The sequence below is a fragment of the Polyodon spathula genome, chromosome 13, assembly GCF_017654505.1.
Source record: "Polyodon spathula isolate WHYD16114869_AA chromosome 13, ASM1765450v1, whole genome shotgun sequence".
Lineage (NCBI taxonomy): Eukaryota > Metazoa > Chordata > Actinopteri > Acipenseriformes > Polyodontidae > Polyodon > Polyodon spathula.
Window position 1 is genome coordinate 41,990,318 of NC_054546.1, and position 19,351 is coordinate 42,009,668.

The 19,351-nt window shown below is 40.4% G+C and overlaps 1 protein-coding gene across 3 annotated transcripts in view; it reads left to right on the forward strand.

Moving 5' to 3' along the window:
* LOC121325964 (guanine nucleotide-binding protein G(o) subunit alpha) overlaps window positions 1-19,351 on the forward strand; it is a 71,824-nt gene that overhangs the window by 15,095 nt on the left and 37,378 nt on the right. For all 3 annotated transcript variants that reach the window (XM_041269062.1, XM_041269061.1, XM_041269060.1), the window contains exon 3: window positions 7,248-7,389. In XM_041269062.1, the coding sequence (XP_041124996.1) occupies window positions 7,248-7,389 (142 nt within the window). The remainder of the gene's footprint in view (window positions 1-7,247; window positions 7,390-19,351) is intronic.

The window sequence follows — 19,351 nt, forward strand, 5'->3', positions numbered from 1 at the left end:
TAAATGCATTAGGAAAAAACAGCCCCCAGGACTTTGTGGTTAAATATTAATGGCCTGCATACAGATTTTTTGCAAACCAGCGATTTTATGCTTTTAAAACTGATAGTACAAGTGAAGCTGCCCCATGGCAATGCAATCTGACATTCTTCAAAGCCTTTCATTGTGTTGAAAAGAAAAATAAAACAAGTGCCTAGGATGCCTGCAGATAGATAGCTCGAGAAAGTGATTATTGATCCATGGAGTGAGAAGACAAAAGTGTTCCAGCATGGTGGCTCAGGACCAGGGCTCTGCCCGGAACAGCTCTGTGTTAATGGAGCCAGGATGGGTGTCAAGGCTGATCACACCTAACTAACTGTGTTTTTCTTTATTGCTTTTTTTAAACCATCATTACCGAATATCAAAAAGGCTTTTGAAATGCACAATACTAGGCTTTTCTGAAATAATTCAGTTGAGGTTGTTGGGTCACAAGCCTCCTTTTAAAGTTTTAATAAAAGCTGCGCTGCATCAGTGACAAATCACTTAGGCTTTGACGCTCAACCAGAACTAAAAAAAAAAAAAAGATGAAATGCAGAAAGATTAATTTTCGTTGCTTTGATGAAACAACTGTTTTTTCTTTTCGGAAGAAGCTTGCTTGAATGCCATTTAAAATGATTCTTTTTTTTTTTTTTTTTTACGTAGAGTTTACAGACAGAAAGGCTTGCCCTGGTGGATGGGTATTTAGATCGTCTGATCAATTGATGGTACCCCACGTGTCTGTTGCTTTAAAGCCTTTTTCTGCCAGAAGGAATATTTCCCATTCCATGTATGGCAGGAATGGCGATGCTTTGCATCATCCGCAGCAGCAGCGATAGGGCTGCCCTGTGCTGATCTTTAGGTGTTTAGTTAGATAGGGGAGTCAGTGCGTCTCTGCCTAAACTGGCACGAGATCTGCCTTTATTTGCATGAGCTAAAAGTAGCTCCATAATAACATGCTGTATGAATTACCAGGCAAGTGTATTTTTTGTCTGGAGTTTGCAGATCCTGGGCTACTCTTGTTTCCCAGCCTTCTAGTCAATGTTTTACAGGCTGGCCGCTATTACTGTACTGTGACCCTCCTTCCTTTTTATCAGTGGTCTGCAGCAGTAGCTTTAAAACTGGGCCCTACATATTTCATTGCACCTTCCTTTCCTCCTCCTTCACTCTGCAGCTGCATCTCACTTATACAGGGTGGGTCAGTTGATGTCATTCGACAGCCTTCGATGACCAACTGCCAGGGTCAAATCCTGAGACACATCTTTTCTATTAACCCTACTCTACCCCCTCCCAGGAATTATCTGTTGTGGGGGGTCGGCTGCCTTGTCCAGCAGGCCAGGTGATGGAAATTATTGATTTCAGTACATTGCCCAATCATCAATAAAATATGAATGATTCACATTTCGATGAGAATGTACACAATGCAAGTCACACAGAAACAGTTGTTTACTAACTGGGAGAGGCGTGATAGGATTAATTAAGATAGGCTTTCTCTCTCAGGGATGGACACCTAATGATCAAATAAATCAAGTTAGCTGGAGGGTGAAATTATAATGAACCTCACTCTCCAAACCCAAACAAGTCAACTGCAGCATCTGTGACACCAGCCTAGTTCCACACAGCAAGCAACTGCAGCACCTGTGACACCAGCCTAGTTCCACACAGCAAGCAACTGCAGCACCTGTGACACCAGCCTAGTTCATCACATAGCTCAGTGCAATAGTTACTGCACTGTTACTGCCCTCAGGAACGTTTACCATTGTAAAAAGCATAGCAAAGTGTCATAGAGAATACCAAGGTATGGTAAAGCATGTTATTAAACATTGCAATAAACATTTTATTACATTGTAATAAACATTGCAAACCAGGGTAAACTCATATAAATGTATAGTATAACCATGGGAAAAACATCAGGGAAAACTGAAAAAATACAGTGCAAAAACTTTTAGAAACTTTTATTAGGGTGCATCTGTGAGAGGACATGGATTTATAAGATTGAGTTGTGCCAGCAGGTGATTGCCAAAAGGAAATCATATTTGCTATGGAAGTTGTATCACCTTAAATGGAACGACCAAAAATACCAGAAAGGTTAATTTCTGCTCTATAGTAGTTACAGTAAAGGGAAACAACTTTGATTCGAAATATTTCTTTTTTGGCAAAATTCGCATCTTGCAGATTTCTATCCATGTGTGTGGTCAAAGCATCACAAGCACAGTTACTGTTCAGAGGGCATAATATCCCTTTGCATAAAAGCATGCGAAGACAGAGGGTAAAAGCAAAGCCAGCGGTGTAGTTATTGAAAGTAGAGATTCATTTCAAATGAGCCTCAGGATATGCTGTTCTCTGCTTATGTTCAGTTGCCTCCCACAGCTGGCCAGGGTTCCAGGGGTACATGAATATGAGCTACAAAAACAACTGTGGGTAGTTTAAAAAAAAACAAAACAAAAAAAAAAAAACATTATTGCAGGGATACACATAACATAGGATTCCCTGGAATGAGAACCACAAAATGCATACGCTTACCTCATATTTACCTGGTCAAGCAGGCCAAATGACTAATCAGTTAATTGCATCAAATCCCCACCATCATCATGAATTTTATTTTTAGTTTTGTAAACGGTAATCAGTGGATTCCCAATGTACAGCACTCGTAGCTAAGCAACGTCTGTAGCATTAAGTGTTTCAGAACAGTATATGGATAGCCAAGGACTCCCTTCAGGCAGTCATTTGCTTCTGTCAGGATGATTAATCAGCCATATTAGAAGCATATCTTATAAAGAAAATGCCTGGATGAATGTGTAAGGTTCCTATCTTAATGCCAGTGTCCTCCTGTACAGCTGGAGCCATTAAGAGGTTCATCCGAAAATGGCAGCTTCAGTGCTGTTTCTGTGGAAACCAACATTTAGTTCATAAGAAAGCATCACAAATAAACGCTGAAGGAAACTTCTGCTGTTTTATTACAGTTAAAAGACTTGTACAGAAAGCTAGTCAAATGATATTAACCTGCACAGCGTTTTCTGCTTTTGCAAAAGAAGCACTAGACTATATAGGATGTTTCCTTCTTGTCACGCCTTATGGGTGTCCTAACCTTGTGGCATCCCTCTTCAGAACTTCAAAACTTCACAGCTACCGTACCGTCAGGTGTTCTGGCATTACAAATCCAGTCGCATAACATCTCTCTATCGGATTCTGCACAAACGCAATTCAAAAATACAAATCCATTCGCATAACATCTCTATCGGATTCTGCACAAACGCAATTCAAAAATACAAATCCATTCGCATAACATCTCTGTATCGGATTCTGCACAAACGCAGTTCGAAAATACAAATCCATTCGCATAACATCTCTATAGGACTCTGCACAAACGCAATTCGAAAATACAAATCCATTCGCGTAACATCTCTATAGGACTCTGCACAAACGCAATTCGAAAATACAAATCCATTCACATAACATCTCTCTATAGGATTCTGCACAAACACATTTCGAAAATACAAATCCATTCTCATAATATCTCTCTATCGGATTCTGCACAAATGCAATTTGAAAAGGCCTACTTGAGGCTAGTTTGAAGAAGGTTTGCAAGTTTAGTACAGAGCAGTAAGGACTGAGACTGAGATGAACTGCTCTGTGCATTCACTAAATGGGTGGAGTTGTGTATGCAGTATGAGATGGTATACAGTATATCATTTTGTCAGTTGTGTGTGAGTATTTGAAACTTTCTCAGTGGTGTGTATTGGAGCTTGCTTTTCTGTGGTCATTCTGCTGACCTTGTGACAGTGCATAGGGGGCTGGGATGGGAGTTGAGGTTTGTATTGTTGAGTTCATTTTCTGTTTTGCGATGGAAATTTAAGATGGAAGGTCAATAACAATTCTGTGACGGACACTGATACTGCACTGTTTGTCAGTCATTTCAGTTGATATGATTAGAAGTGGCACTGTGGGAGAACAAGGACACAAGAGAGGCAATAAATAGGGCACATCACACATATAACGGATTGGGAGATTCATAGCCATTGTGGTAAGATGGGGCTGCAAGTTGTTATCAGCCAATATGACTCAACAGCAGGCGTGGCATGGCTTGGTTTTTTATCAGCAGAGATTAGACTACTTTTCCAAAGGAGTATTCCATGCATTTTTATTAACCAGCACACTGAATGTCTTTGAAACTCAGTATATTGGTTTGCATACAGTTAACTGCTAACCCCCTTCCCTGATATCTTTTACAATGTCACAGAGAAACCATGAATCTGTCTTGCAGATGGTTTGATTAAATCTGCCCTGGACACTCTGTCAACGTCAACCCATTTAGAATAACACAAATGTACATTATAAATATCATGTGGGAGATACTGAAATTGGAGACGGAATCTATGAAAAAGACCTAGGAGTTTTTGTTGACTCAGAAATGTCTTCATCTAGACAATGTGGGGAAGCTATAAAAAAAGGCTAACAAGATGCTCGGATACATTGTGAAAAGTGTTGAATTTAAATCAAGGGAAGTAATGTTAAAACTGTACAATGCACTAGTAAGACCTCATCTTGAATATTGTGTGCAGTTCTGGTCATCTCGCTATAAAAAAGATATTGCTGCTCTAGAAAGAGTGCAAAGAAGAGCGACCAGAATTATTCCGGGCTTAAAAGGCATGTCATATGCAGACAGGCTAAAAGAATTGAATCTGTTCAGTCTTGAACAAAGAAGACTACGTGGCGACCTAATTCAAGCATTCAAAATTCTAAAAGGTATTGACAGTGTCGACCCAAGGGACTTTTTCAGCCTGAAAAAAGAAACAAGGACCAGGGGTCACAAATGGAGATTAGACAAAGGGACATTCAGAACAGAAAATAGGAGGCACTTTTTTACACAGAGAATTGTGAGGGTCTGGAATCAACTCCCCAGTAATGTTGTTGAAGCTGACACCCTGGGATCCTTCAAGAAGCTGCTTGATGAGATTCTGGGATCAATAAGCTACTAACAACCAAACGAGCAAGATGGGCCGAATGGCCTCCTCTCGTTTGTAAACTTTCTTATGTTCTTATGTTCTTAACTAACAGAGCTCTGAGATATAAAACTCATAAAGCAGTGAAGTGCCTTTTTCATTTAAACCCTGCCTGGATTGCAGTACCTTTATGTGATGGTTGCATGTTGCTGTGTAGGATCTTGTTGCTGCAGAAGAGCCCTAATTGAGCAGTACTGTGTATCTGAATTGTGGGGAAGCTGGGTTAATTGCTGTGAAGGGGCATGGCACTGAAATGGAGAGAGTAAAGGATGTTACCGCCTGTCATGTCGAGCACTGCCAAGAGCTGGCATTAAATATTGGCAGGAAAAAAAGTTTGCTTTGGGAATTCTGTAAAGGGTAATTTGCAGCAAGAGTTCTCTTAGACGAAGGGTCTGTTTGTTTGGTTTACTGTCGACAAAAGGGCACGGCGCAATAGGATGGATTATTTTTGATTTTGGAAATTGAGGATAATCAGATTGAAGCGCATGAGGGCACAGTTCCAATATGGATCAGGGTAACACTGGAAAAAGAGAAGCCCATGGGACACGTTTCTCCACTAAACCGAATCTGACAACTTATTAAAAGGGTCCTCTGAAAGTACCTGAAAAGATACAAAAAATTTTCCTATAACGTTGAGAGTTTATTATAGCATAGTCAAAAGCTATCCAAAACATTTGTAGGAAGGTAGGAGTGTGTGCTAAAAGGTTTTGTAAAATCAAGGCAGTTATCATGTTCACTATGTAGAGTGTGACAGACAGACAGACAGACAGACAGACAGGCAGACAGGCGGGCAGATGGACGTGATCAGCACATGATATGAGTCGCCTTTTTTTCTTTAAGGAGGAGCCGAACAGTTGTGCTGTCGAGCTGCTACACTCCTGTAATAATTAGTGAGCACAATCCGAGGAATTGGATGGGATGGGATGGGTTTGGGTAGTCTGGAGCCCTGCTTGCTTATATCTAGATTTATATCACAAGTCCTAACTGAATCTCCTCTTTGTTGCATTGTGCAGGCATGGTGATGACTGATATTAGAGAGAGCTGGGCTTGGGGGCTGTCTTTGGGTGTAGGTTTCTTACACAACTTTTTGTAACAAAAATCGCATTCAGATTTTTGTCTGTTGTTAGATAAAAGAAAATACATTTCCCTGTTTGACAAATCAATTAATAATGAAGAATTAACAATTTAAAAATGGTTCATTCTTCATTAATGTGATTGCTGCCTAGGACACTGCTTTCAAGACATGTTCAAGAAAACCCATTTATCACAATATAGAATTTTAGATTTTTTTTTGTTCAAATGGAACCCAAACCATCCCTTGCGACAATGGGTCAAAAAACACACAGGGATCTCTCCATGAAAACGAATGAGTCTAACTTTTACACCAGCATTTCGTACTCTTGTACAGTAAATGGATTGCTGCCTAAAGATTTGCCTTTGCACTTCTGGGAAACTGTGCTCTTCTATGATTCATGAATCCCATTCTGCAATGGAAATTAAAGTGTGATTATTTTTTATTTCGCTAATAAAAGTGTGCATTTACAAGTATCACAAACACATGCCTAACTGAGGCAATCTAGAGTACTCAGCAGTGATTATAAAAATAAGAACTGCTTAATGCCATGCGTGCTGCGCAGTAAATGCAACAGTCATTACAGCAAAGTACCTTATTATTCACTGTGTGCTGTTCATATTTAAAGTTCAGCCTCAACACCAGTTAGAAAAGTTTACCACAGTATTTTTGCAGTTTTCCCATGCTTTTTCCATGATTATACTCCGCATTTACCCTAGTTTACTGTGGCTTGCCATGTTTATTAATAGGCTTTACCATAACTTGAAATTCTGTACAGTGCTTACCTATGCTTTCACTGTTCTTTATTACACTTTGCTATGCTTTTACTATGATAAGCATTTTGTCTAAAATAAATAAATAAATAAATTAAAAAAAAGAATTCAGATGAAAATGAAAAGCCATGTGCTGCAATATGAGAAAGGATTCGCTTCTGATTTTAGAACAGATCACTCAATATTTGGATTGCCCCCAAATTCACAAAAACAGATCTCTAGTTTCCTAAGGTCCTATCTGAGTGTATGTTCCTATCTGCCAGTGTATGTTCCCCTTGCTCCCAGTCCGTGGAATGGGCAGCAGCTCAGTTCAGATGTTTTGTGTAAGTGAGGGGGGGTGGGGGTGAGAGCCTGTTGCTGACGTCTGATATTTGTTAACATTTGCAGGATTATCCATGAAGATGGCTTCTCTGGAGATGACGTAAAGCAGTACAAACCGGTGGTCTACAGCAACACAATCCAGTCCCTGGCAGCTATCGTCCGTGCAGTCGATACCCTGGGCATTGAATACAGTGACAAGGAGAGAAGAGTAAGTGTCCTTGCAGTTTGCACTATACACACAGCACATATGGCTCACATCATATCCCAAACAAATCCTTTTATATTTTCTTTTTCTTTTCACTTGCTGCTCTGACTCCAACTCTCACTGACTCTCACCCCATTGCAAGTCATATAAGAAGAACAGTACAGAGCCTGGTGCACAGAATCACTCGCACACAGTTACAAGAAATAAAACAGCCAAGGATTTAACATCCATCTTCTTACGCTTTTTGTTTCAGCTGAATAGCCCCTTTGTTATTCCGCTATTTTTTTTTTTGTCTTTTTTTATCCTTTCATTAGGAATACACAGTTTTTTTTTCTAGGCAGCGGGAGATTTAGCATTAAAAAAAATGAAACTCAGATCTTGATATCCACTCAAAGAGGGTCAGAACATAGAAGGGTAAGTAACTTCAAATCTAATTTGAATAGCGTTCTCATTTTATTTTTTTATTATTTCATGTATTCCGAGTGGTTCTGGGTTCTTTTGTTATGAGTCAGCAGAGTTGAAAGGTCACGCCGTCACACGGTTCGAGTGGAGCGTCTGTTTAAAGTTCAGTACTCTATGTTTTTCACATGGTATGCACAGTTGAAGATTTGCATTAGGTAAAGGTGGATCCATCTGTGGTACAGTCGGTACCAATGCCAGAAACTGGGCAACGCTTAGATGTTAATATTTAATTTTTTAAAATTTGTATTTAAGAAAAAAAAAAAATCCTTGTCATTGTTTTCGAAAAAAAGGAATCAAGCTGAGATTGCGCGCCGCGGCAGAGATGAAAGCGTGGTGATGAGAGGGCAGGGAGCTTTGAAGGTGTCAATAAAGATGAAAAAAAAAGGATTTCGACTTTAAAAAAGGTCATGTTCAAGCAAGCACAGCCCATGATATTGAACCCAGAGGGCGGAGTTTCCAGCCTGCTGAAGAATGTCTTGCCAGCACTACATTATCTCTGCACATTATTATTATTATTATTATTATTATTATTATTATAAAAGTCAGTATTTGACAAAACCTCTGGAATTGAACCCGTTTCACCCTGAAAGGGGTGACCGCCCATTTATTACAGTAAAACCACAATACTGTATAGTGTTGTTCCAGTGTGAACTAATATCTTGAAGAGAGCCCAAAAAGACACACAGTGAATCAGGCAGCTGCAGAGTTCAAAACAGTTTGGCTTAATTTCCAAATTTTTCTTACTTGGATAATAGATAATATATAACAATATGTGGTAACAGGTATAAAACATTCACCAAATGAAGGGAATTTCTTTATTTCTTTATTTTTTAAATGTAGTAGTCGCCAATTGTTTTGATCATTTTTCTCACAATTTGGAATGGCTCAGCTCACCGCTACCACCCCCGTGCTGACACAGAACCACTTGATGCCAAAAGACTGTTTGAGGTTGTTAACCCATGACGCGCCACGGTCCTCATTTGAGGACAGGCTGCTCTGTAATTTAGGATCTAGGATGCGCCCTATAGCCTGGACATCGCGGGTTCGATGTTAATTACGTTAACATAATTAATTACATACCGCTTTGTAGTATTCCATATGCTTAACAATTACTGACAAAAATTTAAAAATGTCACATTTCAAAATCTAACATGAAATACTGTACTACTATTATGTCTTCCGATAGACTTTTGTGATATCATTTTGTAGTTTCTTTGATTACAGAAGGTAAGTGCTGGTGCATTACGGGGTCAAAGAGATGCCTTTTATCCAGTTCTGCAAATCGGTGTTCTGTCTGTAACGCACAGCCCAGTATAAACAGTGCAGTGTACCAATGAGTTAATCATTTTGGGCATGAATCCAAGTGCAAAGTAAGAAAACAACCTGATTGGTACTCCTGATTGGCTTAGTGCTCAGCAACAGTTGACACCTGGGGAACGCCTGCTATCATATTCAGTGATCAAAACCCTCCCTGGGGTACAGTATTAATTGTTGCAATGCCCGCCCTGGTGTGTACAATATTAATAACTGTTACACTGCCCTCCCCGGTGTACAGTATTAATTGTTGCAATGCCCACCCTGGTGTGTACAGTATTAATTGTTACAATGCCCTCCCTGGTGTGTACAGTATTAATTGTTGCAATGCCCGCCCTGGTGTGTACAGTATTAATTGTTGCAATGCCCTCCCTGGTGTGTACAGTATTAATTGTTGCAATGCCTGCCCTGGTGTGTACAGTATTAATTGTTGCAATGCCCTCCCCGGTGTGTACAGTATTAATTGTTGCAATGCCCTCCCTGGTGTGTACAGTATTAATTGTTGCAATGCCCGCCCTGGTGTGTACAGTATTAATTGTTGCAATGCCCGCCCTGGTGTGTACAGTATTAATTGTTGCAATGCCTGCCCTGGTGTGTACAGTATTAATAATTGTTGCAATGCCCGCCCTGGTGTGTACAGTATTGTTGCTGTCATTGTATGTTTTTTTCTGACGGGATTGCCTGTCACTAGTACAGATCCACAGGAATCTCCTGGTGGTGGGGGGGGAGACTAACTTTAAGTGCCATTTGAGAGTTTTCCACGCAGGGAACATAGAGAGTAAGTGCTAATTTGCCTTTAAAATTTCTTGCTTTTTAAAGTGTGTTCACCTCCCCCTCAAATGTGTGTTTCTGAAGTTTAGTGGAATTCACCCCGGCCTGTGTGGTCTGTTCTAAATAGTGTGTTTGGTGCAATTTGTTTTCCAGTGATGCAGGACAGTCCTCCGTGCCCCTGCTTCTGTGCCCCTTCAGAGCTGAGTGGGGTGCATTGAATTCTTATGTAGATACCGAACCACCCCAAACTCCCCTAAGCTCAGCCACGTGGGCTTTCCTGGATCACAGATGTTGCTTTTTAATTCTCTTCGTTAAAAAGTGAATAAACAGCTTTTTTGATTTTTTTATTTGTATAATGAAACAGTGTAGCAGTCAGGCAGCAAAATATCTCGGAACAGTTGGCAAGATTTTGATATTTTTTTTTTCCCAATTATTAATTTCTAATTTTATTTTATCATGCTCAAAGGAGAGCAATACAGTTAATAAGCTAATATAGACCTCCAGCTAAAGAGCATATTAAAAGGTACTGAGACAATGTAGCACTCAGTAGACTCACAATGGTGTGGGTGAAATGGAAAACTTCATTTGTTTTTATGTTTAAAATCCCCAGGTTTCTAAGAATGTAAGGCGCCGCTCATCTTCTAACACAGAACACATGTAAGAAGCCCTGAATGTGATGAGAGCCACAGAGCTGATATGAAAGCCATTAGTCAAAATCCATTAGCTGAACTCTGTTATGATGTGCCATGGTGCAGCAAGCCTTGCCGTTGCATGGAATTTGATTTCTGGAGTTGAACGCTGAAACAGTAGCTCAAGAATGGAAGCTTTTAGTTTATAAAGCAGAGAGGAATTGAGCAAATTGGCTTTTACGGATTTTATTAGCACTGGGGAGCTTGTTGAGGGGCCGCCTCATAACATTTTCTACGAGTTTTTGAATTGAATTACAGCCATTTTTTTTATGGGGGAAGAGGAAAAGAAACTGGATTGTTAAAATCCGATATAATGGAGTGCAAGTTTTCAATATAACTGATTTGTAAAGAAAAGTTTTTTGACTAATATATTTCTCGATTAGTAATATATATATATATATATAGATATATATATATATATATAATCATATATATATATATATATATATATATATATATATATATATTCTGCATAATCTCTGTATATTGTTGGAAAGTTCATGAAGTTTCGACTATAAGTAAGAATTTCTTTATGAGTTTCTATAATTAAAATTTGCTCATTCTGATTTACTCTCATCATAATTTCTTGTTTTATTTTTTTGTAGTTTTATTATTTATGTCATATAAAGTCAAAGCACATTTCCTTACATCGCAGTCTGGCTGTACCCACAGGGAGCTGGGGAGTACTTTCATTGAGATCTGCTGCTCACTTCCCTGATCCAGGGACAGAATGACTCCCAATCTCTGAGCGTTTTACACTTTTCTGAAATTCAGCTGCTGTGTAAATCTGTGCTCTAAATAAACAGCTAGCCTGGTCCCCTGGGGCTAAAAACTGTTGTTGTAAGCAGAGACTAGATGTCACTTTATATTCACCTGGTTTATGCTGCTTCTGTAATTCTGGATATTACAGGTTTTTTTTGCTGTTGTTATTGTTGTTTTTAAAACTAATATCAAGAGCACTTTGAATCATTTTAATTATGAAACTAATTCACCATATAAATATAATTTATTATTTACAACAACAACAAACTTTAACTCTTTCAACACTGCAGAGCTGTACAGAGGTCTATAGGAAAGAGAACTCCACTCAACACTGCAGAGCGCTCTAGTAGAATAGGAAAGAGAACTCCATTCAACACTGCAGAGCGCTCTAGTAGAATAGGAAAGAGAACTCCACTCAACACTGCAGAGCGCTCTAGTAGAATAGGAAAGAGAACTCCACTCAACACTGCAGAGCGCTCTAGTAGAATAGGAAAGAGAACTCCACTCAACACTGCAGAGCGCTCTAGTAGTATAGGAAAGAGAACTCCACTCAACACTGCAGAGCGCTCTAGTAGAATAGGAAAGAGAACTCCACTCAACACTGCAGAGCGCTCTAGTAGAATAGGAAAGAGAACACCACTCAACACTGCAGAGCACTCTAGTAGAATAGGAAAGAGAACACCACTCAACACTGTCTTACATCTCCGAAACCAGTTCAAACTATTTGAAACCTTAAAACAAGGATCTAAGGTCGGAATTAGCAATGATAGTTTGAATGGCCAGTTCCCTTCTGTTATTCATGAAGTATGGTTGAAATACCAAATACCATTTAATCGTTGCTAAACAGGAGATAATGTTTATCTATTTGGAATCATGTGAGAGTGACCCTTCTGAGAACCAACCCTTGCTTTATATAAGCACAGAAGACATTCTATACTATGTACTGTACAGCACCTCAAACAGATCGCTACAGAATGCATTACTGGGGTTGCCACGGTTGGATTGTTTTTCTCCCATCAAACACTGGGTTGATTTTAGCAGACAAAATTGGCTGAGTGCATCGTCTGAAAAATGTCGAGCATCCTCAATAGATTGAGATGACAGCTAGTTATTAGACACTGTCATAGCTATGCAAATCATGCCAGGCTGTGGCCATTATAAAATCTACAGCAGCAGCCTCACATCAACCGAGCTACACGTCCCATTGAAACCCAACCTCTGACGTCTACAAATCGGCTCACAACGATGCTCACTCTGAACAGCAGCTTTTCTAAAAATCTCTTTTCTGCAGTGGCTTATACTGCAGAATGGGTGACACAGTGCAGAAGAGTGATGTCTCGTGTATCTGGCTGTGCAGTACAGTGCGTGTGCAGTCCAAGTATGGTACGGACCTCCTGAAACAGATGCTGAGCTAAACAAGACAGATGAAGCCCCGCACCAGCAAGCCTCAGCATTGTGTGACTGTGCTGCCCCGCCCCATCTCTCCAGCTGTCCGGCTCTCAATCGCTTCATCTCTCCAGTTCTCTGCTAACACAGCAATGGCTCATTTCCCCTCCACTAGCTCACAGCGTGACTGCAGTAGAATGTGCAGGGTCGAGCTCTAGGGGATGATCAGGGACCGTTGCTGTCTGCAGAACAACAGAGTGATACAAGGAGCTGGGGGAGATGGTGCATGTCACTACTAGAGGGGAAGGGCTCCATACAAACCTATACAATAGGTTCTTTATGGTTATGACTGTCTTTATCATGTTGTAAAACCCTGGCTAATTATTATTATACTGTAGTTTACTTTGTATTTCCTCTCCTTCTCCTTTGTTTTTTTTTTGCCGTTGTCTTCATCTTCCGAATTGGCAAATATTTTTCATCCACTCATTATTAACCACCCTCAAAGTCTTTGATCACATGAGTGTGCTGAGGAAGGATTTATTTTTAGGGAGTACAATTCAAATGTATATTAATATAAACACACAGATCCACCAACACTCCCAGATGGGATGTAGATGTTGTCTGCCAGATAAGGCTGAATTAATCAGCGCGCCACAAAAGCATTGCTAATTAATGGAGTGGATATTCTCTTTATTAGTAATTACTTTTCAGAGGGACTAGTAATTCAAAAATAACGAATGCAGAAGAGCATTTCTGCATTGCAAAGCAACACTGCTGGCTCACTGTAAAGAAAGTCTTGCCTTGCTACACTGCAATTTGGAAAATCTGAAGGAAGCCTTATAATGTGCATAACCATTACGTCTTGTGCTGTCAATCGTATCCCTCTGTGAGAGTTATGGAAAGAAGTAACACAATTAGGTAACACTTTACATGAAGTGTCTCTAATTACTGTGTATTTAAGGAGTAGTTACTTAGGAAATGCATGTATACTTACACATCATATCAATGTTATTGTGCATAGTTATAATGTACTTAATGTGTAAAAAATGTTTGCACAATATAATCGAAACCCTAACCTTATCCCTATCATGTTCTGAACTTACTGAATGAAAGAAAAACACGCCTTATCATTGCAATACAGTAGAAAATAGGGCTCACTGAATACTTTTTTCTAAATGTGCGCACATGTTTTCAAATGTTCAGCATTTCTGCATTTTTGAGTCCTGCTATGTCTGTAAGTTTAATTGAATAGCATTGTTGAAAAAGTAGCTCAAAAAATACACCCCTTAAGGTGAAGTAGCTGGGGTAACACTTACTGTTTACCAGCACCAAATCACAAGGTCTGCAAAGCAAGTGCTATGGTGAGATGTCAGACCACTCTTCCCTCCCTGCTTCAAGATGCCTGCATTTCAGTAACGGCTGTGTTCCTCCATATTGCATGTCCTAAATATACTCTAACTGTCACTGCGGTGGAGTGCAAGAACCGTCCTTACTGACTCCACTTGCTTTGAATAGATTTATTTGGGCTTGACTTGATGCAGCCACCCTCAGGGCTCACTCAGTCTATAGTGCTGTTTTATATATAATAGTTTAATAGGTCAGCCAAAATTGTGCTGTGCAGCGAATTTCACATAGAAAACAGCTAGGACTCCAGTGCACAATATTAAATAGAAATGACAGTAAGGGAGAATGCAGGAGGGTAAGAGTGCTTTGTCGGGGAGTGGAGGGAGGGAGGGGGGACGCAACATCTTGTGCAGCCGTGGTACTTCTTCCTGTGCACAATAAGATGTGCCAAAAGTGCTCATTTAAAAAGGTAAAGATGCATTAGTGGAAATGGGATCAAGGTTAAGACTGATATGGGCCTGGTTTTTATACAGGTGCTATAGGTCATAAACCAGGGGAAACAGAAAACACGTTTCTCCCACCTATCCGAAAATCAGAAACATATTTTAGTGGTCGAGAAGGCTATACAGGCAATGAGCAAGCATGCATTTGTCCAAACTTGTACAATTTGATGTATGTTCCGGATCCACATCTTGTAATGTCCCGGACCCACTCCCTTGAAACATGTCCTGTTTTGGACAGGCATATGGAAGCAATGTGTAGCGGGCAAGTCCACTGCAAGCTGTTACTCAAAAAGTTCAGAAAGACATTTTAGAAAGGTTACAGGTTATGTAATCTATCTATCTATCTATCTATCTATCTATCTATCTATCTATCTATCTATCTATCTATCTATCTATCTGTCTGTTTGTCTACCTATCTGTTTAGTTAAAAAGAGAGGATGTGGCATTGTGGAACAGAATGCTTTGTGACACGGCACTGTATAGTTTCAGAGATGTAAAACATATTTTAGACGTATTTCTTAATAAGACGTGTATGGTATCCAAACACAGCGACGGTCCAGATCGCGGTTTATTAGTTTTCTTAATGGTTCTGTGCACTTACAGCTGAAGATCTGAGTGTGGCGGAGCAAGGTCAAGGTGACCGGCAGGTAAACTGAAAATGGCTGTTTGGCTTGATGATTGAGATCACTTCAAACAGTTCAATCTCTCTGGTACTTGTAATATCATTTTAAGTAGTGACACAGACACCCTCTCTCTCTCTCTCTCTCTCTCTCTCTCTCTCTCTCTCTCTCTCTCTCTCTCTCTCTCTCTCTCTCTCTCTCTCTCTCTCCCCCTCTCCCTCCCTCCAGCCCCCTGTTTGTGCTCTCTCACACGCACTGTCCCTCTCCCCCTCACTCTCTCTCCTCTCTCCCTTCCTCAGCAATCTCAGCTTGACACCAGAGAGTGATGATTTCTCTGTAACAGCTGCTGGATTCACACCTCAAGCCTCAGAATCACTTGAGTGCTTTTCAGCCTGAGATTGAGGCAAGAGAGCTAGGAAGGGGTGGTGGGGGGGCTGGTAGATGTGTGTGCGTGTCCGTCTGTGAGTGTGTGTGTTTGGTTTGAAAATACTTGTTCCGTGAGATATAATCTCTTGTCTTGGATGTCCTGTCATCTCTTCGCATCCTCAAGCACTGTGACCCTCAAGAGATGGGGCTAAACCCAGTCCACTTTGAAGGGTTAGCTTTTACCTTTGTTTTAAACTTTCCTTTAGATTTTTACATAGCACATACTGCCACCTGGTGTTGTTCTATTGAAGACAATTTTGTACCTCTTGAAGGTGCAGAATTAGTTATTTTGGTTTTTATTTACAATTGACAAATAGAAAATATATATTATTCACAATATAGAAAAAAATGTGTGCCTGTTTATTTTCTTGAGGGGGGCAAGGCGAGGCAAGGCTCCGCTCAGTGCATGATGAAGTGTTGACTGCTCCCAGACGCCTCTGCTGTTTGTCAGCTCAGAGGTCCTGCAGGACTGTCCAGGAGCACTGAAGCATTCCTCACAATGTCAGAGAATCTGCACTGCCGTTGAGATTTACAAGTGTCTCACTGGTGCAAATTGCTTCCCTAGGACCTAAACAGCATTTCACAAGCAGGTCGTATTTCTCTTGGTTTGGCGTCGCTGTGCAGCTTGTCAAGACTGCTGCAGCACAACTGCGGACGGCCCTGCAGCGGCCTGCAAGACGCCAACAGAATTAGATTCCTGCTTTGAATACACTTCAACCAATAAAGAATATAGAAAAATAGTGGCACCTCTTCATGACTAATAACTAGACTATCTTGGCATTGAAAATAACGCCTTTTTTTCTCACAGTTGACATTAAACTTTCAAATACAAGCAATATATAGCCTGTCAAGTGCAATATATATATATATATATATATAATATATATATATATATATATATATATATATAGTGTTAAAAGGTTAAAAGGGGGTTCCCAAGTCAGCACCTTGCATTTTTGGTTTTTGTAATGTTACGCCAAAAATCTCTTAATGTGCAATGAGATCCAAGTGAGTGAAAACTTAGCAGGGGTGCCATCAGGAACATTTGGAAGCAGAGAGACGAAAGAGAGAAGTGTAATTAAAAACACACAGGAAGACAGTGAAACACCTTTCTGAAAGCAAGGGGAAGGCTGGTAGCTGCCTGTATATGTTCGCTGTAACCTCCAACAAAAGCAATTAATCTGCCATTATGTGGCAATTAATAATTTAGAAGGTTAATTGTAAAGAAGTTTCTGGTTTCTTTGTGCAAGCATTGATCAGGCATCCCAGACCATTACTGAGCTGCTCACATTGTATGACAGAGCAGCTTTGAGTTTCACATCAATGTAAACAGCAACTCGGAAGTAAATTAAGGCACGTTCAGACCAATGGAGAAAAGTTGAAGAAGGTGAGCAGGTAAGTAATGTTAAATATTGTGTTTTCTGTATGAAGGGCTCACGCTGTAATGTTTTAAACGTCAGCGACATTGTAGGGTTCAGGATATACTGGTGCTGCATACTATCTAACTGGGTTAGTTCATGAGATACTTTGTGTATGCTTCAGTTTCAAATGCTTCAAACTGTTCTTGACAAGTGGTTAAGCATTGTTTGAAACAGGGCCCGCATCTATCCGGTTGGATAGACACAATATTATGACCAATGGACTGTTATCCATTGGTTTGGGAATTGCTGTCTGAGTTGCTAAGCACACTATACATAGAATAGAAACATAGAACAATAGAACATAGAAAGACAATAAATGGTATTGAAACATTACTTGATGACAGTTGCGGTCACAACTGACTTTTTGTTTTTGTTACGACTTCCATCCTAATGAAATGTCTTGCATCATGATATTTTTTTTTCAAGTGTCATTGTAGTTAATGTATCAGATAACATCAGAGAAGTCAAAGTTAGCAAGTTGGTCTATAAATAGATCTGAGATCATTGTCTGTTGACAAAGGACAATAGGACGATAGGAATGCAGTGATTAGGACTCGGGACTGTTTACCCAACTGGGCTTTCCAACCCGCAATATAAAATATGAACCCCTCTTACAATACAATACAAATGAATTTTTATAGACCCCTTCCCCCTGTGGGCCAGGCTGATAAACAAACAGACTGTCTGTGATTGACAGTGTAGGTAGAGCAGGGGGATTATAAAGGAAGCAGTTTTATTGTAGTTGTGGTATTTCTTCATCTGAGTGGGGATACATTTTATCAGGATCCGCTACGGAATCAAACCAGTCTGCCTCTCATTTCTGTTGGGAATTCCAGCCTTGACCGGAGATGGGTTTATCCTGGTCAGTTGGTAGTTTAATGCTGGTAGAAAAGCTGGTTGGTCTTACAGCCATAAGTGAAACTGCTTTTTATTATTCTTTGTTCCAAATCCCAACTCTTGCTGCATCAATGCACATCCCTCCTCCTAGCATGTAGCATGGTGATCATATTGGAGAACTTAAGGGGCTTGGATTATTTTATAGCTGATGATGTGAGAACGGCAAGTTCTCTTGATTTCTGACCCTTGCTTTTGATGTTACAGTACACAGTGATGCAAATTGACCGATTTGGTTCCCACTTCGGTGGATCCTTTCTATCTCCCTAATGCTTGAATCATTTCAGGGTGCTGAACTACCCTGATGCTGTCTGTGTTTTTCTCTGACATCCGTGTTATCACAGCTTGTAAGAGGCTCTGCTTGACGCTTTTGCGATGGACTGTGGCATCATGGCGCGCATAGTTTCTATCAGTAAAATCAAATGAACGAGACTCCGCTGTGTCCCACCCAGTCAGTGTGACAGCAGCCAGATCCTAACCCTGGTTGGTTAATGTATATTGCAAAGAAAGGTCTCTGGTAAGGGGAAGGTGACGCAGTGGGTTGAAGCACTAGCCTTTCACCTCTGGAGTCTTGGTTTACAATCTGATTTAGGTCACAGCAGTTTGCTGGTCTCATGACAGTCCGCTTCTGAAGCGCTCCACACAGTTCGACACAGTTGGCAGTCTATGTTGGAGAGACGCAGGACCCAATGGAGTGGTCACCATTGAGATGTGTTTGCAAGGATGCTGTGGGCTGGGGAAATGGCAGAACAGTGGTTAAGCAAAAAGCCAGCAGCTGACACTTTAGGGAGTTTGAGCTTGGTATCAATTTTCAGGAAAGTGTTGGGAGGCTGGCAGGAGAAAAGGGAGGGAGCTAGAGATATTGATCTGGCTTGCTACCTGATTTGACCCAATTGGGAGAAAGGATGTACCCAACAGCAAAGGACACAGTATGAGGGAAGGCAAGAGAGAATTGAAAACCCAGTGGAGCAGTGAAGTATTGCCTGGGGCTACTGACATTCCATGAAGAAATAACAAGACCCTTGAAAAAGTGCAATGTCCCACCATAATCGATTCTGCAATATAATACAACTCCTCGGAGTCTGTTGAGCATAGTTGAGCCTCCTGTGTGCACTACACTTCATTGCAAAGCAGCGCTTGTGTACAGCGCAGTCTTCTCACATTCCCTGAACGAGGATACACATTGAAAGCTGCTTGCTACTATGTCAGTCTACACTAGATACCATGAGTTACTGGATCTATTAGGCCTGGAGAGAAAAAAGAACCCACTCCCATTTAAAAAGGAAACTGTGGCTATTAACAAACGACCATTTCGCTGCACACTAATTCATCAGTGTGCATCCATTTCTGTTCTCCAAAAGGATGTTTGTATC